The sequence below is a fragment of the Podarcis filfolensis genome (genome assembly GCF_964270895.1).
Source record: "Podarcis filfolensis genome assembly, chromosome: 2".
In the NCBI taxonomy this organism is placed as follows: Eukaryota; Metazoa; Chordata; class Lepidosauria; order Squamata; family Lacertidae; genus Podarcis; species Podarcis filfolensis.
Window position 1 is genome coordinate 92,312,452 of NC_139605.1, and position 23,367 is coordinate 92,335,818.

The following is a 23,367-nucleotide window of genomic DNA, read 5'->3' on the forward strand; positions in this document are numbered from 1 at the left end:
AAGTGAGCTAGACAAATCTTGGCACGCTGACATAATCATAACATGGCCTGATACCTTACAACATTGATGTAAATGTGTGTGTTTTTAATGTTTATATGCCCTTTAAACACTCTTAAGGCTGAAATAGTGCACACCTTCATTTGGGGGAAAGCCATATTGAATCCAGTGGGATTTACTTCTGAGGAAACATGTACCGAATCGGTACAATCTAAATGAAAATAAAAAGATGATGAAGATGATGGGAACCATGATTTCACATCCAGACCCGCCGCATATCCATGAGCTGCAATCCAGTTCTGTACCTACAGAGTCATTCTGCACTGACACACAACAACATGCAACTTGTGCCCAACCAGGGACTGAAGGGATAAGTACACACACACCCCAATTGGTAAATATATTATCAAGAATGTAATGCAGACACAGCTAACAGGCAATGTCTGTACCATGTGACAGCTACTCGGTACCTGCTAATATTAACATTTTATTGAGTTGCGCTATAAAAGGTAGGAAGTTATTGATAAGCACTGATAATGTAGCACCCTGCTTGTGGTTAACGCTTAGCTGGAATGAAATATTCAACGCAGCAATAGAGAAATTAAAATAATAATTTATTTGTCAGACAAATAAATGTGAGGCACAGTGGTATATGGTTACCAAGCTCTGGCCTGCCCTCCTGCCATTATGGCCAGCACTTATATTCCCTCAGCCCAGCCCCCTTGCTCCTCCTTTGGCTGCCTCTGTCCAATCAGCCTGGTTAAAATTCCTATTGGCTGTTTGCTAGAACCAATCATAAAAGATACACCCATTTCCTATTACCTTTTATGGGAGACAAAGAGCTATATTTCCTTCTATTTATAATTGGCAAACAAATAGCCATTAACCTCTACAAGGCACCTTAATTACCAGATAACCTTTTGCCCTAGACTAGGCGCCTTAACTAACATTTCACCTTTTGCCCTATTGCCCTATTCACTCCAAAACAGATGGTGGCTAATTTTATCTGAACAGATCTTTTGTTCATCTTCCCACACAGCATCTATGAAAGAGCTCCTTCTTTGGAGGTCATATGTCAGGAGTGCTCTGATGGTGTTTTTCCTGCTTGGCAGGGGTCTGGACTCAATGGCCCTCGTGGTCTATTCCAACTCTTCTATGATTCTATGAAATAAGAATCTAACATAAGAATCTAACATTTCTTACTTTCTAAATCCTTTGCATAATTACATTTAAGCCAATATATTTCATACATAACATATATAGATTTTTAGAAGCAAAGACCTTTTCTAAGTAAAAAAAGGAACTTTATAAAAACAGTTTTGAAAGCAACCCCTTAAATCTACACCCCCCTTTCAAGCCAGCTGTTGTTTGTATTAGCTCTTGCCCTTTTAACCTTAGGAAGATGTGGCTCAAGTTTAATGGGAGGCACAATAATTATTACTATTTAATTGTGTTTTTGCAACCTTGATTGTATTCTATAATTTGTATGGTCAGTGTGACCTTTTGCTCCCAGCCTGTTTTATGACCGCAATAAACCAAAGGGGCCTCTGACAAAGACCTTGCCTGCTGGTTTCCTGTCTCGAAAGAAACATTTGTGAATTTAAGCTCATTTTTAGAATACAGGAATCTGATCAAAATATAAGCCTTGATTAAAATGCAGGCTATGATCAGATGCCTCAATAAGACATTACCTGCGTATAGTTTGTTTATTTGTTTCATAAAAATTTTATAACTCTTGATTGTAAAAAAAAAAATGAAACAGGTTATAGTTGATGGGATACATTGCAATTACTTTATACTGATGGCATAAAAAAATAAACTTTTTTATTTATTTATTTAATGAATGCACTAGTTTACCACTAGGTGCGTGACACTCTGATGATGACTGCAATGTGAGAAAGAGATGAGGCTGGAAGGGATGAGGGGAATGTGAACAAAGAGGCAAGAGTAGGCAGCAACATTGGGTAGCAGAAACTCCCCTCTTCTTTCATGCTTGTGTTCCATGCTTTTCGTGTAATGAGCCTTTGTGAGCGGTCTCTGTGTTGGCTATGAATTCTATACAGCACCTAGTGCCTATTAGATACTTTATAAACACAGTGGTACCTCGGGTTACATATGCTTCAGGTTACATATGCTTCAGGTTACAGACTCTGCTAACCCAGAAATATTACCTCGGGTTAAGAACTTTGCTTCAGGATGAGAACAGAAATTGTGCAGCAGCGGCGCAGCGGCGGCAGCAGGCCTCATTAGCTAAAGTGGTGCTTCAGGTTAAGAACAGACCTCCAGAACGAATTAAGTTCTTAACCCTGAGATACCACTGTAATAAGTGGTGATGATGATACTTCCAGGAAAATGTTCCACATACTTAACCACTCTTTTGAAGGTCTCTCTTGCTATATACAGTGCCTTTGATTGTTCCTAGAAGGTGCTCCAGTCGTTCATACTTAAGCATAGCTTATATTTCCATTTCTATAATACAACATTCTGGCTTTCATAATGAGTGATCTTGTGGCCCAGGGTTGTTACTGTATTATTATTATTATTTAGTCTTCAGCAAATATCCATTAGGTTAAGAAGTGAGTGCTTAGCTTGGAAAAGTTTTCCCTTCCACTTCATGCACAAATTCTAAAATTAAGATCAAACAAGGAGCTGGAGGTGTCAGCCAATATGTGTGTCAAGTGAATTAGATTGACGCTGTCTGTTAACACCCACATGTGCACAATTGATGATATGTCTAATTAACAATATATTTAATAGTCTGTTTCACTGAATGTTTATGCTGTAAGTATATATTGAAAGAAATATATCACAAGATGTCAGAGCAGTCTTCAAAGCAGCTTTTCAATAATGAAAATGGAAGGCATGCTTTTAATAAAAGGAAACATTAAGTCCTAGTGCTAATAAGCAAAGGCCCTAATATCTTAGAATTAGAGTTATGCAAATGTTAGCTTAGAAAAGCAATGCCTGACTAGATGGATGTATAATAGAATCATTTGAATGTGATGACAGGCAGGAAGAAAATGAACTTGGTCATTCTCCAAACTTGGGAGTCAATGAGCCGATTTAACAAAAGTACTTTTTAAAAATGGAAGGAAATATGCTTCCATCCAATGTGAATTAACTATTGATCTTTGAGGGTGGGAAATAGACCAAACATACTGAAAATTGCCCACTGATTGAACAAGATGGTTGGTAGAAGGGAGATAAGATTTCTCAATCTCAGATTGTCACTGAAGAACATCTAACTTATTTTATGTTTCCTTTGAAGTGATTACTCTTTAGATTAATGGCAAAAGCAGAATGAAGAGCTAGACAGAACATTGGCCAGTCTATTATAGCAGTGATCCAACTAGACTGGCGTGCCTCTGTCATACATTGTGGTCAAAGTGAACTATATTGTAACCTGAGAGATTGCTCACTTATGGACCTCCAATGTATCCAAGTCAGTTATCATGTTGGAGTTTCTTCTGATTTTCTGTGCACATCAGGAGCATGAACTGAATGCAGCCGTGCACCCAAGAGAACAGTATGTACCCAGCTACTTTTGTGCATTTGTGTTAGGCTATGTTGGTTAGCACTGTTTTCTATTAAATGCACCTAAAACAGGTGAATGTGGGCCATTATTATTAAAGCAGTGTACATTTACATTGAATATGAATAAGGAAAGCATTCCAGTGCAACATTTGAAAGCTGGATCCCTCTATATGGCATGTTGTTGTTGTTGTTTAGTCGTTTAGTCGTGGCCGACTCTTCGTGACTCCATGGACCAGAGCACGCCAGACACTCCTTTCTTTCACTGCCTCCCGCAGTTTGGTCAAACTCATGCTGGTAGCTTAGAGAACACTGTCCAACCATCTCGTCCTCTGTCGTCCCCTTCTCCTTGTGCCCTCCATTTTTCCCAACATCAGGGTCTTTTCCAGGGAGTCTTCTCTTCTCATGAGGTGGCCAAAGTATTGGAGCCTCAGCTTCACGATCTGTCCTTCCAGTGAGCACTCAGGGCTGATTTCCTTAAGAGTGGATAGGTTTGATCTTCTTGCAGTCCATGGGACTCTCAAGAGTCTCCTCCAGCACCACTGTATGGCTTAGCCAGTCTAAATTAATTTAGATTTAAAAAAAATACTACAGGAAGTAGTGTTACAACTCAGGAAACAAAAAACAAAAGAAAAACAGAGATAAATGGCTGTGTGTCTTTTGGAGATGTTCTGCCTTTATAAGCAGCTTATTTTAAATGGCCTCTTCTGGATCAAACACCTTTAAGAGGTTTCATAACAGCCAAATCTATTTTTGTCAATGCTGTGGCAACTAATGGCTTGTTAGATGCATTCCTAAGAAAGTATTTTGGATTCATCCTGCTCCTTTACAGTGTCTGTTGTTCTTCAGTCCAGTTTTCAAAACTAGGGGCAGGGCAGAGGAGAGGGGAAGCATTTTGTAAGGATAATGGCATCGTAGGAAGTTTCTGCACTAATGACATTTAATGTAAATTTAAATTTTGAGTTTTACCTAGCAGGAGGCATGGATATGACTGACAGATGTTTTGTTTGTTGATGCCCTTTTGCAACAGATGTTCCTTTGAGTGGTGGAGCCCAATGGTGCACTGTTCCTTGCAGTCTGCAGTGTTTTATGGGCAAAATTGGATGTAACAATATATTCAATGCCTGTGGGCCCAGTGCTGTGTCCACAACATAGTCATCAAAATAATGCACCATTTTTAATGGACACACCTAAAGGTCTGTATGAAATGAAATTAGAGGGGGACAAGTAACTGAGATGAGTACTGTGATTGCCTTAAGACAGCCTTCACTCAACTTGGTGCCCTCCAAGTGCTTTGGACTAAAACATCCGAAGAGTGTCAGGTTGGCAAGTGCTGTCTTAATTTGTTCTATGGGTGTTGACTTTGTGGGGAATTTTACCCTCTGGTTTCTGCAAAGACAATAATTCACTGAAGAGTCCATGTTTAAAAGCTATTCCCAAATCTGCCTTTGGAAACTTATTAGTTGTGTATATATTGTTATGCCAGTGAAGTGGAAGTCCAGACCTGTTTTCAGGATAGCTTTAAGTGCTAATTCATTGTTGTTTTCTCATTTTCTCCTCCCATCCCCCCAAAACTGTAAGTAGAAACATAAGTAAGAGATAATGGCTCTGAAATGAATGTACAAGAAATTGGAAGTCCATGTTAAACAATGACAAATAAATTGATTTTGCTGGCTGGCTAGGAAGTACAACTGAATTTACTTTGGGTAGGGGTTAGATCCCATATTCCCTTCCATGAACAGACGGGTTCGTTGTGTTTGTGATCTAACAGAAGAAGAAAGGAGAAAGCTGACTATTCTTGTCACCCAAAGTACAGTGGGAAGATGGGATAGACTTTTCAGCTGCAGCACTGTAAGCTGCATCTAACAAAGTTATACCATTAGTTCAAGGACTTCCACCTGTGCAACAGCACTCCCCCCCTCTACTCCCAGTGTGTCCCCCAAATCTGCTCCAGAGGGTTGGGGAAGCCCCCAAAACAGATTTGGAAGGAGCAAGGAGAATGCTTGTTGAGGTGAGCTAGAGAAAACCCCACTGTGGAAGCAGAAGACCTTGTGATGATGGGACTTTATTGGATACAATCCCTAGTTGTGGAGCACTTTCTAGGAATAGTTCCCACTATCCATCACATGGATGACCTTTCGGTTTCTAGCCCAAGCCTGACTTTCCAGGAAAGCCTTTGGGCTATGATTCTGTGTCCCCCCCCAGTTTGTTGTGGCTTTTTTCTCCAAATACACATGATGTTTCTTTGATTTTTATTGTTTTGAATACATGGTTTTCTATTATGTTACCACAGGCTGCCTTTAGTGTTTTTAAAGAAAGGTAGAATCTAAATATTGTACCAAATAAATGCCTGTTCTCATTTGCTTTCAGTTCTGTCACCTAGCAACCAGCAAAAATACACCTACTTGTAGCAATGTAGAAATCTAATTAAGCATACCTGCCTTCCACCTAAACCGAAACTTGGTTGTGCAGGAGCTCACTGCCAAGGCACGTTGGATACAGCCCATTTACTTTATGTGGCTTGATTGCCTTGGATTTTTTTTCAGGTAATCATTTGCTATCTTGGAGGTCCCATTAAGGGATGTGGCCTGAGCAGAGTTCTGAGGGCTGAAGAGAGAGGCTTCATTCAGTCCATAGGCTTGAAGTCTCCCTACCCCTGCCATAGCAGTTACTGTATAACAAAACAATCTGTTCAGCTCTCCAATCAAAGTCTGTTTCAGAATTGTGTGTCAGTTGAGTGGTTAATTTAGCACTCAGCATGGATATTTAACTGAACATTGGTATATACCAATATACTAATGTGAGCATATGGAACAGTAATGCAGCCCATTTAAAAAAAAGAAAAAAGTACGTGACCTTCTGAGCAAACATGAGATTATCTTGTTTGTAGACCATATTGGATTTTATGTCCAAAAATCTCCAATTCTGTGTCCTACTTTCTGTGCCTACGGCCACTGGCCTACAGCCTCAAGTTCATTTGGAACTTGTGTCAGCTCTGTCCTCCTATCCCATGAAGTTCAGCGATGTAATTCAGCTGTCAAGACATTGTTTTGAACTCTTGTTTAACAGGTTATGACTAACCAGGGTCTATTTTTGTCCATACAATGTGGTATTTCAGAATTTCTCCAGAATTTAAGAGACAACAAAATCAACAGCAAGAGGAAACATGTTTGCAGATTTGTGTGCTTCTCTGTGACTGCTTGGCAGACTTGACACTGGAAACAGTCAGCAGGACTGAAGAACACGTCAGGACCAAAGCACAAACCAGAAGGTAGGATCAGAGAATAACCAAAGAAAAGAGGATCATACGTGAGCACAGAAATACCTTGATGCTCTCTAACAAAGCTCAGCTGGAGCAGGAAATCCCCCTTTATATTTTCTCATGCCTGGAAGGATCCAAAGATCATCTAAGATGGGCAAAGTCAGCCCAGATCAAGTTCAGTAGTTCGGTAGTTTACCTTACAGGGCAGTGAAAGAGATCCAGTGTGGTGTAGTGGTTAAGAGCGATAGACTCGTAATCTGGGGAACTGGGTTCGCTTCCCCGCTCCTCCACATGCACCTGCTGGGTGACCTTGGGCCAGTCACACGTCTTTGAAGTCTCTCAGCCCCACTCACCTCACAGAGTGTTTGTTGTGGGGGAGGAAGGGAAAGGAGAATGTTAGCCGCTTTGAGACTCCTTCGGGTAGTGATAAAGCGGGATATCAAATCCAAACTCTTCTTCCTCTTCTTCATCCAGAAGCTCTTGGCACAGTGTGACAAAATTCCATGGATTTCTTCAGAGGTTACGTAATGTGATCATCCTGTATAGTTAGATTGCTATCAACTTAAAGGCAAAAATTAGAGGGTTACTAATCACTAGTTTGGTTTATGCAACATGGTGAGCCACACTATGACTCATCATGACTGTTTAAACATGCAGCTAGGTGGGGGAGAAATTTGATTCAGTTAACATTTAAAGGCTAAGCTGCCAGATTTGTACTTTCCAGAACAATATGGGAACCAAAACGCAACTTTGAAATTCACAATTCTACAAATTTTGCAATTCAGTTCTCCAAGCAAGCAATGTGTTAAAAAATGCATTTTTAAAGAACTGTGTGTATAAATATGCACAAGAGTGAAAATAACATACATTATATTTGGGAAACGAGCTCTGCAAAAATGTGTGTATAAAGCAAAATATATGTATATTAGGGAAAAATCATACTAATATGCTGAAGAATGTTCTTGAGGTATACAACTGATGTGGAGAATTCAACAAGGCTGGAAAAATGAGAAACTGACTGAACCCAAAATTGACAAATCAGACCATCCTGACATGCAGGCTCTCAGAGAGGAGCTCACAGCTGTCTGAACTGGGCTCGTCGTTAAGCTCTCACCGCACTTACCAGAAGCTGTAGCCAGGAGCAAACCTTGCAGAGAAAGCTTAACCACAAGTTCCCAGCTGGGTGACAGGATAAGCTAAACATTGGCTTGGCTTCACTCAGTATGCTACAGCGCAGGAGGAAAACGAACCAGGTAGGAGCAAAGTGCTTGTGAGCTGCTCTCCAGAAACCCACATATTTGCTTGGAAATGTTATGTGAACCAGGACACTGGTTTTAAAAGTGGTAGGAAAACGGGCAAAACAAAACCACAAGATACTATATACAACACTTCGGTAAAAACATAAGAAAAGCAGCCCTCCCGAACTCTTGCACTTCTTACACACCTTGAGGTGCAACAGTCGCCTTTGAATCTTCAGGTTTACTTTGAGACAGCATTCACGAATCATCTCAAAGCAGTGTCAGAAAGAAGGGGGAAGTTAGCTCATTTGCTACTAAAAAGGGGAAAAGAGAAGTTTGGAAAGTACCACAAAACTGAAGATATTAAAAGTCTAGATATTGCCAAAAGCAACCACCTGCCAACTGGCAGTTTGATTATCACTTGCAATACGAAGAATGCACTTTCAGTAATAAAAAAGGTTGAGAGTTAAAATGCTCTGCGATGCTGCTAATTCCATTGTGATTTTCCATATTAATCATCATGAAGGCGATTCTGTCTTCAAAGGCAGGCAAAGCTATGCCCAGTGATTGTTTTGCATTGTTTCATTCATAGCACCAGAAGTGCCCTCAGATATAACTGTCAAATGCATCTTCCTTAGATAGATGCAAGATTCACTACATCCAATAGATTTGTCCAATATTTTCTTCATAAATGTAAAATGGAGCTTCTAAAACATTTTTAGGCCATTCCTAATTGTTTGTCTGATTAGAAAGTATCCCGAATCTAACATGGATCTTGACTCAAACATTCCCACAACTTACATATATATATGTGCTTGCTCAACTTTGTGCTCTTTCAATAAGGCAATTGCAAAGGGTTGTGGCTCTCTGTCAGAGCACATGGTTTCTGTGCAGAAGGTTCCAGGTTCAGCCAGTCTTGGCATCTTCAGGTAGGCCTGTCTGGAGAGTTGCTGCCAGGCACTGAGCTAGATGAACCAATGGTCTGACTCTATATACTGCAGTTTCATATGAATTTCACACCTATGAATTTCCTTTCACATACACTTCCCATTAGATCTTGCTCTTGCCTTTTAGTCCTCATCGTTTTTTTCTACCATTATTCTGGAATTTATGTCAGTCTGTTAATGAAGAGTATTGTTGTCCCTGCCACCCAATAATTGCATTTTCTGTCTTTCTAAAACACGTCTCTAGGTGACTGAATGTGCACAAAGTTCTCCCACTGAAGCACTGTGCTTTTGTGCCTTAAGGCCATTTCACACATTTCACAGCTAAACACACGTTTGCACAAAGTTATGTGCAAAGGTAGGGAGACTCAACTTGTCGTGATTTACCTTGCACATGCAATTATCTCTGAAAACTTGCTCTCTCCTTTCAGATGCGGAGTGGTCAAAATTGGGCCCAGTGAGCCCAAGTCTCCCCACTTGGCCATCTAAAGGAGGGGGGAGGTAAGCATGCAAAGGCAGAGGCTGTGCTTCTGATCACTTGAGTCACCCTTGGCACTCTGCTGGGCCCAGTTGGCATTCTTAACATGTCCAAAGACAGAAGATAATGCAAATGATTGGAAGCAGCATGTCTGCTTCTTTTGCAACCATGTGTCCAATACTCCCCCCCCCCATCTAGACACACAGAAAGGGGGGGCAAGGCAAGAGGAGGCAGTAATTAGTCTTCTTGCTCAGCGTGTCTTCTGTTACTGAAAGGCTCTGCCTGCTTGCTTAGCCCTCTCTCTTTGGGCAGTGCAGTAGGGAGGATTGGGTCTTACAGTAGGTAGTAAGGCTGCTCCTTACTAGGGATAGAGGAATCTGTCAAATTTAATTTCTCCACATTTCTGCATCAGTTTGTAATTTTAAAAAGTACCTAAAGAAAATCTATCAGCATTTCAGACCATATTTTTCCTAATATGCACATTTTTCGAAGCACTTTCTCATAATATAATGTATTTTTGTATGTTATTTTCACTAATATATGCAGTATTATGCATGTTATCCCCCTAATACATGCACTTTACTACACATTATTTTTGTTAAAGAGCTGCAAAATTGAAAAAAAGAGAAACTGCATTGCAAAATTCAGAGAAGTGTGATTTTCTGAGAACAACTGTTTCAGTTTCCGCATTGTTTCCCCAACTGTGGATTAGGAAGTTTTGCATTAAAATGTGAACCAAGTCAAATTTCTTCTCCTTCCCTTCAGGCCCGTGACAACTGCTTGCTCACACTCCCTCTTTTTTTTCTGATAAGGAAGCTTGGGCTCAACTGTTAAGCCAAGCAGAAGAAAGCAGTTGAGTGAGCAAGAGAGTGGCCCATTGTCACCCTCCTTTTTAACCTTCTCCCTGAACCCAATATGCTTTGACTTACCACCCACCGAGAGAGTGCAGGTGAGTGAGGGGAAAGACTGTTCCTTGTACATGCAGTCGACTCCCATTGGAAGCCTTAGTGGGTGGACTGGACAAGCTGGGCCTCACCTTCTCTGTGATGCCATCAAGAGAGCAGAGGCAACAACCTTTGCTCTTGGCAGTATCACAGGGCCCAGTCCTCCCCCCCCCCTTGCACTGTCCAGAGAAACCAAAGGTGAACAAGTAACAGGAGGGGCAGCCACTGTCATCTCTGGTTCACTCACACACCCCCTCATAAGCCACTCAGCTGGCTCCAATACTCCTAGGAGAAGCAGGGCTGGCCCAAGTCATTTTGACACCCGAAGAAGAGCAGCAAATGGCATCCATCTCTGGGTGTCAAGGTACACAATACCCAGAGTCATTTTAAATGATTTTGCACATGGTGTTCTGCATTAATCTTTGCAAGGCATCCCTAATTGTTATTACAGTGGTACCTCAGGTTACAGACGCTTCAGGTTACAGACTCCACTAACCTGGAAACAGTACCTCAGGTTAAGAACTTTACCTCAGGATGAGAACAGAAATCACATGGTGGCAGCGGGAGGCCCCATTAGCTAAAGTGGTACCTCAGGTTAAGAACAGTTTCAGGTTAAGAACGGACCTCCAGAACAAATTAAGTTCTTAACCCGAGGTACCACTGTATCAGATAACTGTGTAAGATTGCTGTATAATCTTACCAGGTGGCATAATCTTAGAAGAGGCATAACTGTGAGGGGGCCTGGCTGTGACTATCATGAGGGGACCCTGTGCTACACTATTGGCTTCAACTTCTCCAATGCTAAGCATATTTGGGGATAAGCAGTGTGTTTTGTTGTAGGAAGATAGATAGAGAGAGAGAGAGAGAGAGAGAGAGAGAGAGAGAGAGAGAGAGAACATGGTGTGTTGTACGCCATCCCCAATCTCGAGTGGTACAAGAATCCAGGGGTCCCAGGGTTCGGTTTCCTTGAAATGAAGGGAAGCAGAGCCTGTGGTGTCTGTATAATATTTGTTTTATTTACACACATAAACAACCTGAGCCTACTATGAAGGGGCACACAGCATTAAGAGCCCGGAAGGTATTGCTTCTGCAATAGCCACATCCTTGGATTCAAGCAGAAATCAGGCATGTCTCTCTCTCTCTCAGGCTTCTGCTGGCAGTCAGCTTCCAGCCCAGCGCTCTCTCTCTCTCTCATACACACACCTCAACTCTTGCTAATGGCCAGGTGAGGGAGTGGGGTCCACCCATTTGCCCTCTGGCACAAAGCCACTTCCTTTGTTATACTAAGGAACTTACAGCCCATTAACTCGCTATCAAATTTGCCTGGCTCCTTCACCAAGGGAACCCGCCCCCCCCCCCCCACAAAAACACATCACAACACTGTATGTATAACCAAGTACATGCCCAGCCAGCTGTCCCCTATCTATAAACTGCTTTTTAAAAAGGATGCTGTGGCAGCCAGAGCCAGGTTTGATGGGTCCTGGCAGGGTGCCCATGTTGTCCCAGGTGTTGAGGAGGGGCCTGTTCGCAGCTATCCATATCACCTGGCTCGCTCGCTCTCTGGGTGGTCATTCGCGGGATGGGTGGTCCTTGGACCTTTCCCCCTCCCCTCGCTCGAGGTCCAGCCCTAGCTGCCCCACTGCAGAGAGGGGAAAGGTGGTGTGTTGCTGTGTACCGCCGAGCACCGCCCAGCCACCCAAGAGGGCCCAAGTCTCCCAGCAGCTGGTCGGGCTTCCGTGGCCTCGCTCCCCTCATACTCCGAGGCCCGATCATCCACCGACCCACCGCCCTCCTACGGCGCGCGCGCGCGCGCTCTCTCCCTTCCAGGCGCAGGCCTTGCCCGAGCTGGTCCGCAAAAAGGGAAGTTTAGTAAGACCGCAGCAGTAAAAGACCCCAACCCCCCAGCCTTGTCGCGGCTCAGCCTGGCGCCGGCGCTGCCTGGGCGAGCCCTTCCCCGCCCACCTTTCCGTGCGAGGCAAACATCCGCCCTAGCGTGGCGGAAGGGAAGCAGAAGGCGAGCCTGGAGCCGCTCAGAAAGAAGCGGAGGCAGCGCGGGGAAAAGGGACGGTCGCTAGACTGCTCTGGCCGGCCGCTGCACCATGGACGCCTTCTGCGGATCCAGTTTCTGGGTAAGTAAGCATTCCTCCCTCCTCGCCGCCGCCGCCTCCCAATCCGTGATCACCCGGTGGCCCTCGGAGGCCAGCGCATCCCTCTCGTTTTCCCCAAATAAGCAAGGAAGTCAAGGGAGTTTCCGCTCATCTGCCTTCAGAGCATGTCTGTTGTTTCAAGAAAGGACGATCATTTAATGAAACACAGGCGCGGGCATCGGGCATGGCCAGGCTGCAACTTTCGGGCACTTCAGTGAACTTTAAAGGGATGGGGCATGGAAAGGTCGGGAGGAGGGGAGTCCCTAAGTTTCTGCATGCGCAACTCTCCTCCTGCCGATGGGTTCTTGTTTTTGATGGGGGTGGATTGCCTCCAGAGTCTTGGGGTGGAGAAAGGCACCCGAAAAGAGGGAGAAAGAGTTAAGAGGTGTGTGTGGACCAGCAGCATGACGCGGGGATGCAAACTCCTCAGAGGGGGGTTGCCGAGGGCGAGAAGGCAGGAGCTATGCGATGTGGGTTAGCAGACCTGGTTGGAGGCGCAGTCTTGCAGTAGATGAGCACAGTCACGCTTACACGTGGAACCCAAACCTGGCAACCTGGATGGCAGAAACTCGCGGAGATGACTTGCCTCACGCATCCCAAAACTTCCAATTAAAATATAATGGGGTTTGGGGGATCATCTTTCTCAGTTCTCAGCGTATTATCAAACAAGCGTGGACCCGAAATGAAATGTTGCAATTCATCCCCCAAAGGCGCGCTCCTGCGTTGTCTTTCGAGACAGATGGATGCCAACAGTCCCTGTGTATTGAGGGACAAAACAAAAACTTGCCGGAGGCAGGTTCAAACCCATGAATGGCACGTGCTTGCATATTTCTGCCGGGTTAAAAACTAGCAGCGCTTCTCACACAGATGCACGTGCGTTCATTCCCACTGGAATCGATGAAGCAAAGTACTTGGGAACGTGTTCAGCACTCAGGCACGTTGTTGGCATACCGTAAAACAGTTGCATTTTTATACGAATAAAAAAAGAAAACCTCTTCCCTACTGACTTCTAAGGGCAGGTGAGGCTACTCCCTGGTGCTGCAAACCTGACTAGACAGGTATTTTTTCAATCCCTTAACTGCCACACCATTGTAATGCTGGGCAAAACCAATACACAAGCTTGAGCAAGGCAATTGCTAGAGGCAGTTAGAGCATGTGGCTGTTTCTTCAAAGTTGGAGTCTTACTCATTCCAGCCCTGGAGAATATCTCTGTCCACTAGAAGATGTATGTTGATACCTGGGTCCTGCTTTTTTGGGGGGGACGGGGGACGAAAGCATATTGTTATACAGCTGTTTATTGTGCAGCAATTCATTGTTCCCTCCACAGAAATGGAAGTATCACAGGCTGCATTCCTAGACCTATGTATGTACCATGGCTGGAAGCACCATTGTGTTCAATGGGCTTTTTACCTTTGAGCAGACATGCAGACTCACTCTGTCAGATACATTGTGCCCCAGAGGAATGAAATGGAGATTGACACAAATTACAAAACTGAGTAAGGCTGAGCGTTTTTCAGGAGAAGAGAAACTTCTTGCACCTTTGTCCCAAAATTTAAATGCTTTATTATATAGTCCCATTGAGTTCAATGGGAGTTTTGCCCTAATTAGCATATTTTGGTCCATAGCCTAAATTTTTGTGTGTTGTAGAAACGGTTATCTGTGGAAATATATACATGTACATTTGTGTATATTTTGTGTCCATGGTAGGTCACTGATTTGCAGAAGCAAGTTCATGATGTATTGCCCTGGAGGCATGCTATAACGGTATAGCATGGATGGAGAGCCTATGGCTGACTGTAACTCCCATCATGCCTGACCATTGATTATGTTGGGTGGAGCTGATGGGAGTTTGAGCACAGCAGCATCAAGAGGGCCACTGCCGTATAGTGCTTTGTAATAACTGGTTTTATTGAATAATGTACTGCTGGCATTGCTTACCTAGCTTTTCTCGTGGTTTCTTCAATGCTTTTGTAGTGGGTTTTTCAGATTTCAAGGAGGATACCTTTGTCATTCAAAGATTGACGTCTAGGAAAGTCTGTACAAAAAAATCCAGTGATTTTGCAATCATGATTATTTATGTGAAATAAATATGTCATGCAATTACTATTGCAAGTGATGCTTTGCATAGGCCTAGTTCTCACCAACTGTGGTTGAGGAAGACTTCCTGTTTTATGGACTGTACAACCAGATTGCAGGTGTGGGAAACTATAGGATGGACTTGTTCCCTTAGGCACAACAGAAAATAAGCATGTCAAACCAGGGCCCTTTCTATGAACGTTTTGAGAGCTCTTCACTCCGCAGCGTAATGGCAGGGAAGGAGAAGAAGAAGAAGAAATGGATTATATTCAGGAGCACTATTAGAGGTGTGAGCACCTTGTTTTCCGAAGGCTAATAGTAACTCTGGGGGGTTACTGTTAGATATAATGGGGAAACAGCACTGAGGAAAAGCATTACCCCTTTCTAGAGATAATGCTCCAGTTATAATTGGAACCATCAGTGGCTGCTTTAATTTGAAAATAAAATATTGGGATATATTATCATGGATCTTGTATAGTTTGGCTCTCCAGTTGGTTACTGAGCTGATTAGAACTCTTTCCTCCCCCCCCCCCGTCTCTCATGAGGGGGGGCTGTTCAGCTGCGGCTCTCCATTGCCTCCAATGGAAGTGTTTCAATGCATTGATGTAGGTGTAACATGATATCAGTACAGTGGTGCCTCAGGTTACAGACGCTTCAGGTTACAGACGCTTCAGGTTACAGACTCCGCTAACCCGGAAATAGTACCTCAGGTTAATAACTTTACCGCAGGATGAGAACAGAAATTGCGCAGTGGCGGCAGCAGGAGGCTAAAGTGGTACCTCAGGTTAAGAACAGTTTCAGGTTAAGAATGGACCTCCAGAATGAATCAAGTTCTTAACCTGAGGTACCACTGTACAAGGGTGGCTCCAATCCTGTGTATTGTAGGACTGATTGCAGACCATACTCCCATACACCACATTCAACCAGTCCTTTCCTTCTTGCTGGAAACAGCCCTTCTGAAAGTCAGCTGTTGCCCAGCCACCTTTACCACAGTGCGTAAATTCATTATGTCACCGCGTTTCTTTGTGTCTGATGGTTCAAAGAGACTTTGTAGCTACTGTCTTCTGCCCAGCAGAAGTTTAACACAAAGATAAGTCCATTCTGTTTGCCACTTGACTGAATACTCTTGGAGTCTAACACATGTGCTCTGTGAATTTGCAGTATGCTGCCTCACCTTTTAACAGATATGTATGTGCTTCTCAGATGTACACTGTGTGCTGTGCTGTTGAGTGGTTCCTGTTTCTTATTAAGAGGCTTCTTTGGGTATCCATAGTAAAACAGAAACAAAACACTTTAGTTTCATTTCCATTATTGGTTTGGAGGAAAATCTCCACCTCCTTAAAGAGTAACCACTCTGCTCGGACTACTCCTAAGATTTATTTACAGTGGTACCTTGGTTTACGAACTTAATCCATTCCGGAAGTCCGTTTTTAAACCTAAACTGTTCTTAAACCGAGGTGAGCTTTCCCTAATGAGGCCTCCCGCCGCCGGTGCCCTTCCACCATTTGGATTCCATTCTTAGACCGAAGTAAAGTTCTCAAACCAAGACACTATTTCCGGTTTTGTGGAGTTTGTAAACCAATTCATTCTTAAACCAGACTGTTCTTAAACCGAGGTACCACTGTACTTACTATCATTTTTATCTCTCACTTCCTCAGGGTGGTGGACAAGGTTCCCCCATGCACTTTTACCCTTACAACAAAGCACTGAGGTAGAGTAGGCCTAGCAATAGTGACTGATCTAGGTCATCCAGTGAGCTTCACGGCTGTGTAGAGATTTGAACCTAGTTCTTTCCTGTCTTAGTTCAACACTCAGAAGAACCACACCACCACTCTGGTTCCAAAGCTAGATAGTAAGCTGCTGGCTAAAGTGAGTGTCTTAAAAAGAAGAAGATGATGCTTTTCAAAAGGAACATGAGAACAATCCCTTTTACCTTTGCCCCTGTTTAGGGAGTGTCTTGATCTGCAGTGTTGTACTTCTTGTTGATACTGACAGCCACATTATTTGTTTAATGCACATAAAAGTTTCTTATGCCAATAGTATTCTGCAGGCTAGTGGGAGCTAGCCTCATATTGGGCTCAACAGTTTTGTGCAAACTTTAAATGCTTTCTCGATTTTAGTATGTCAGACTGGAAAGCAATGGAGCCCGTAACACAAAAAGTAGATTCTGCAAAGGCTGTTCTGTCTAGAAATAGAAGGACAGCTCTCCCCTCTTTGTACAGTGGTACCTCGGGTTACATACGCTTCCGGTTACTTACGCTTCAGGTTACAGACTCCGCTAACAAAGAAGTAGTGCTTCAGGTTAAGAACTTTGCTTCAGGATGAGAACAGAAATTGTGCTCCGGCGGCCCGGCGGCAGCAGGAGGCCCCATTAGTTAAAGTGGTGCTTCAGGTTAAGAATGAGTGTTAAAATGTCTTGGGTAATGCAAAATAGAATTGCAGTGACAAACAATTGGATATGAGAAAAAAGATTTAAAGAAAGTGCTACAAGTAACTGAAATTAGGGGTTGCTGGAAAGATTTTAAACAGGGATGCAGAAAGGGGAGGTATGGGGAAGTCGCTGAAAGAAGGTTTAAGGGAAAAAAGGTCAAGAAATTATACGTGTTTATATGTTTGTTTGTTTATGTATTGTGTTGTATTGTCTTTTAATATGTGTTGAAAAACCAATAAAAAATTTATATAAAAAAAAAAACAGAAATTGTGCTCCGGCGGCCCGGCGGCAGCAGGAGGCCCCATTAGTTAAAGTGGTGCTTCAGGTTAAGAACAGTTTTAGGTTAAGAATGGACCTCCGGAACAAATTAAGTACTTAACCCGAGGTACCACTGTATCTGCTTAATAAAAACCGCTCTTAGAATCATAGAGTTGGAAGGGACCCCAAGGATATTCTAGTCCAACCTCTGATGTGCAGGAATCTCAACTAAAGCACCCATGACAGATGGCAACCCAACCTCTGCTTATAACAATCTCCAGTGAAGGAGAGTCCGCCACCTCTCGTGGGAATCTGTTCCACTGTTGAACAGCTCTTACTGTTAGAAAGGTATTTCTGACGTTTAGTCGGAGTTTCCTTTCTTGTAACTTGAACCCACTGGTATGGGTCCTAGCCCCCTGAGCAGGAGAAAAGAAGCTTGCTCCACCTTCCATGCGACAGCCCTTTAGATAGTTGAAGATGGCTATCACATCTCCTCTCACTCTCCTCTTTCCCAAGCTGAACATACTCAACTCTCTCAACAGTTCCCCATAAGGCTTTGTTTCCAGACCATTGACCATCTTGGTTGCCCTCCTGTGCACATGTTCCAGCTTGTAAACATCCTTCTTAAATTGTGGTGCCCAGAACTGGACACACTATTCCAGGTGTGGTCTGACCAAGGCAGAATAGAGTGGAACTATTGCTTTCCTTGATCAGGACACTATACCTCTGTTGATGTACAGTGGTACCTCAGGTTAAGTACTTAATTCGTTCCGGAGGTCTGTACTTAACCTGAAACTGTTCTTAACCTGAAGCACCACTTTAGCTAATGGGGCCTCCTGCTGCTGCCGCGCCGCCGGAGCACGTTTCTGTTCTCATCCTGAAGCAAAGTGCTTAACCTGAAGCACTATTTCTGGGTTAACAGAGTCTGTAACCTGAAGCGTATGTAACCTGAAGCGTATGTAACCCGAGGTACCACTGTAGACTAGAATAGCATTATCTTTTTTGCTGCTGCATTACACTCTTGACTCATGTTAAGTTTGTGGTCTACTAAGACCCCAAGATCCTTTTCACATGTACTACTGGCAAGCCAGGTGTACCCCATCTTATATTTCTTCCTGCCTAGGTGCAGAACCTTGCATTTGTCCCTATTGGAATTCATTTTGTTGGTTTTGACTCATTCTCCAATCCATTAAGGTCAAATTGAATACTAATTGTGTCTTCTGCAGCATTAGCTGCCCTTCCCAGTTTGGTAGCGTCTGCAGATTGGCTGAGCATAATCTCAAGACCTTCATCCAAGTCATTTATAAAGACATTGAACAAACAACAGGCACAGGACAGAACCCTGTAGCACCCCACTTGTCACTTTCCCCCCAGAATGATGATGAACCATTAGTGAACACTCTTTGTGTTCAGTCATCAAGAGCTAAAGAAGTAGTACAGAGAGTGTATGTTTGTAATGACATCACAATATAATGCAAGCAAAACAAACATCAGAGCTGAACCCCTATTGATGTGAGTGGAAAGGGGTGGAGTCCCCTATTGGACATCTCTTTCACAGCAATATTAGATTTAAACTAAATTTCCTGATTAATTTAGAAATTTTCATCCTAGAGAAGTACCTAAAACAGCAAAAGTGTTAGTAAATAGGAAGAACTTTCCCCATAAACACTGTTGCCAAGACCTGCATACAGAACAACCTGGAAATTATGTAACCAACATTTATTAGGTGCATTCCAGTTGTTTTAATACATAGTTGATCATCCCATGAGAAAGGATTGCTTAACTGTTCAGGAATCCTGTGAGGTAAGAAAGTTCTAGATGAAATGACTGGCTTTTGTGAAAGTTAATTTACAAGCAGCCCTCTGATCAAAACAGTAAGTGCCTCTTCTTGTTTGGTAAATCCACAAGCTAATTCAATTGCCACCCCCAGAGTGGACCGTTTTTCTAGGCTTGACCTATAGTTGCCTTTCTCTTTCAAGAAAGGTGCTGCTCCTGTTCTGCAAGGTGATGCTTGGAGATGCTGATGCAAATATGCCTGCTTCCATATAGGGTGGAGTTAGAAGCAGGGTTAGATGTGAAGAAGCAGTATTCTGAACAATGAGTTGCTTATCTCTCGGGCTGTGTACAATACAGACTATACCATTTGAAGCATATTTCCCCCTCAAATAATTTTGGGGCCTTTAGTTTTACCCCTCAGAGAGTTACGATTCCTAGCAGCCCTTAACAAACTACAGTGAACAGAATTCTTAGAGGGGTGGGGGCATGTGCTTTAAAGGTACTGATCACTGCAGATGGTGACAGCAGTCACGAAATTAAAAGATGCCTGCTTCTTGGGAGAAAAGCAATGACAAACCTAGACAGCATCTTAAAAAGCAGAGACATCACCTTGCCGACAAAGGTCCGTATAGTTAAAGTAGTGATGTATAGAAGTGAGAGCTGGACCATAAAGAAGGCTGATCGCTGAAGAATTGATTCTTTTGAATTATGGTGCTGGAGGAGACTCTTGAGAGTCCCATGGACTGCAAGAAGAACAAACCTATCCATTCTTAAGGAAATCAGCCCTGAGTGCTCGCTGGAAGGACAGATCGTGAAGCTGAGGCTCCAATACTTTGGCTACCTCATGAGAAGAGAAGACTCCCTAGAAAATACCCTGATGCTGGGAAAGATAGATGGCACTAGGAGAAGGGGACGGCAGAGGACGAGATGGTTGGACAGTGTTCTCGAAGCTACCAGCATGAGTTTGACCAAACTGTGGGAGGCAGTGTGGGAGGCAGTGGAAGACAGGAGTGCCTGGCGTGCTCTGGTCCATGGGGTCACGAAGAGTTGGACACGACTAAACAACTAAACAACAACAAATGTACACAGCCTAGGGGAAGAATTCAGTGCACAGCTATAGAAATAATTCCATCAACACCTGTTTTTCATCTTGCCGGGTGGAAGAATCCCCTTCCTCCCTCTGCATGCTGTTCTGGGGGTTCTGACAACACACACATCCCGAGGCAGTTATGGGGGTACAGGAAACACAGGGGAAACAGAAGGGAGAAAGCCCCATTGCACAAGCAGAAATATTTGTGCAGGGCTTCTACTGACAGAACTCATTAATTGAACATTTAGCTGAAATTTACTTCCCTGCAATCCCTTGGTCCTGCCCTCTGGAGAAACAGAGAATATCTTCTATGTGACATCGCTTCAGGCATTCAAAGATGGCCATCGTGCCTCCCCTTAACCTTCTCTTCTCCAAACTGAACATCCCCAGCTCTTTCAACCATTCCCCATAGGGCTGGGTTTTCAAAAGCCCTCGCCATCCTAGCTGCCTTGTGCTGGACATGTTCCAGAACACATGTCCATGCAATACTGGCATATCTGACCATAAATACAAATCAAGTAGCCAGAAATGTAAAACAAACAAACAACAACTTAAAACAAGAGAACTATTAGAAGCTAAAGGACACCAATCAATCCTGGAGCTTGAGCAATGAACTGTGGGAAGAGAAGAAAGAGGTGTTGCAAGGTTATACCAGACCCAGCAAAATTCTGCTTGTGCAATAGTGAAAAGCAGTAAAGGAAAACAAGAGAGCTTCAGAATCCCCACATCATTAATTTGGTACCAACATGTTGAATAAAGTAACTTTGATGAGGATGAGGTATGTTGAAACTGCCTCTGCATCCTGAATAGGCTTTTGCATTTCTGTATTGTTGTGGATTTGCTAGTCATGTTGGCGCAATCATTTTGGGAAATAGCAAACCACTTCCAACACAGTCCTTAGTTTGTTGCAAGACCAGTTCCACACCCTATCTACATCACTGCCTAACAATTTTGGTGGGAAATTCGCATCAGGTCAGAATACATTTGTATAATGAATAAGATTAACTGTATATACTGTAATTATGTCCTTCTCTCTCCCCCCGCCCCCGCAGTAGTGTATAGTGTTGCTATCTTCTGTGGTCAATGTTTCAGGCATCTTGGGCAGAGTCTTTTGGAGCACATTCAGAATGCATTTCTCAGGCAGAAATTGTGCACCCATGCTGCTAGTTGCCATGGGGTGGAGAAGGAAGATGTTTGATCCATTTTTTGCACCTGACACTTCCAGACTTGTTTGCAGATCAGAATGCAGTTCCTAGCTGGATTATGCTCTTCTCCAGCTTTTGTGCATAAAAAGTCTGTACAAAAAAAGTCTTCAACGAAAGCTAAGTCTTGTAAGTGAGTAACACCTACAGATCCTCTTGCTTTGCGTGGAGCCACCTGTTCTGTGGCCTCAGTTGACCATGTGGTCTGTGCAAGGGGGGGGGGGAGGAAATCACTGATCAGTTTGCTTCTTTGGAACTGTATAGCCTCAGTACCCTTTTAGGCCACAAATGAGTTGTTTATTACTTATAAAAATCTCTTGCAAGGATCCAGGGCAGAAACTTGGCCTGGAGCAATCTAATTATGTTAAGATTTTTTTTTTCATTTGCTTTGAGGCTCACTTCAAATTCCTGAGATGATTATGTGACAACTAACCACACTGTGCGGGCAATTCTTATATCACATCACATTCATATATATAGATACACAAGCAGAGAGAGAGAGAGAGAGAGAGAGAAAGAGAAAGATACTAAAATGCTTGAACTTAACAATGCTTATATGAAGTGCTTTGCCTGCCAAAAATTTCTGCTGAAAATGCTTTGGGACGCAGTACTTTGCAGAAGGCCTCTCTCCTCTCCCACAGGTTCTTTCGATGTTTACACTGTGCATTCTACACATGCACCTCTTTTGTTCCTCCATTCAGGCAAGTGGGAGGGATTATCAGACTTCAAGAACTTGTTCCAGCAAGGTAAAAGCACACAAGAAGGGTGTGGAGCAAAGCCCGTGGGTGGCCCTGAGGGAGAAAAGGTGTAGCGGAGGAGGAGTGTGGTCTCGAGAGTCCCAGAGGCAAAACAGAGAGGGCTGGAATTTGGTCCCTGGGCTTGAGATTTCCCACCGTGGTCCAGGCAGAGGATTCCTCCCCCCCACCCTTTATCAAGTGCTGCTAACTGTAGCCTTTTAATCACCATTGAGGATGCTGAGTCAGCATCCAGAACAATCAGCTTATTGGCTATTATATCAAAACACAGTAGGGAATAAAATATTTTCTAGCTGGGTTGCTTTATGTCCCTTATTGCAGAATAAATCTTATTTTTAAGCCATAATTTTTTAGTGCTTTTTAATTCTACTGTTGTGAGTGAGAAACCTTGTTCTATAGCACTAGAAATATGTGTGACAGCAACAGAGTTACTTGCAATTAAGTTAATAATAATAATAATATCCTGTAGGTTGGAGTGCCTATCCATGTGCCATGGCCAGATGTTAAAATCCAAGTTAGGGTTTCAATCAACAAACTTCATGGCATGCCAATTACATTCCTACGTAAATTAGTCAAGTTCAGTTAGATGAATCAGATTTACACTTGAACATATTTGCAGTGTTTGTGCAGAGTAGATCCTCACTGCAATATTCCACCAAATTGTGTTGTTCGAACCTCTATCATATTTATTTTTTACTCCCTTCAAATGCTCTTCGTAAGATTGGGTGTACAATTTGATTAACGTTGTCAGCACTTGGAACGAATGTTTCAAAGGCTGTTCAAGCCACTTGAGTTACACTAAATGGTCTGTGGTTTTTGGATACTGTATTGGCACATAATTCACCACCCACTGGTTGTGATGTTGGCAAGGCAAAGAAAATCCATCTGTCTGGCTTGATCACTCTTATCACCTGCCAGGTGGGCTGATCATCCAAGCAGTATTGATGCTTCTTGCCAATGATTTTCTTGGAGCACAACAGCCTCTCCTATTGCTAATGAGCAGGCCTGTATGATGTAGATGACAGGGGAATTATAGAAACAGAAGGTGCCTATTTTGTGCTGGCTTAGCACAAAGTTTCTTAGCCCAAAATTGAAAAGAGGTTACTCCATGGCCCCAGGTTTCCTACATTTCTATACCTGTTTGATCATTCAATCCAGCGAGTTAAATAGGAAACAATGGGATAGGTTTGGTTTGCCCATTAAGTACTTTAGGCAATGGGACATTTTAGACATGACAA

General features: G+C 43.2%; 1 protein-coding gene across 3 annotated transcripts in view; it reads left to right on the forward strand.

The window, feature by feature from the left end:
• Positions 1–2,997: 2,997 nt before the first annotated feature.
• Positions 2,998–23,367, forward strand: part of ABCC3 (ATP binding cassette subfamily C member 3) — a 77,795-nt gene continuing 57,425 nt past the window's right edge. Inside the window, exons 1-3 of one of the 3 annotated variants that reach the window (XM_083598056.1) lie at positions 2,998–3,523; positions 4,559–4,724; positions 6,647–6,799. Coding sequence is in view for 1 of the 3 variants with exons in the window: in XM_083598055.1 (XP_083454181.1) it covers positions 12,494–12,523 (30 nt within the window). In the remaining 2 variants the exon portion in view is untranslated. Of the gene's footprint in view, positions 3,524–4,558; positions 4,725–6,640; positions 6,800–11,903; positions 12,524–23,367 lie in introns of those variants that run through there. The other 2 variants (XM_083598057.1, XM_083598055.1) reach the window with 2 other exon arrangements.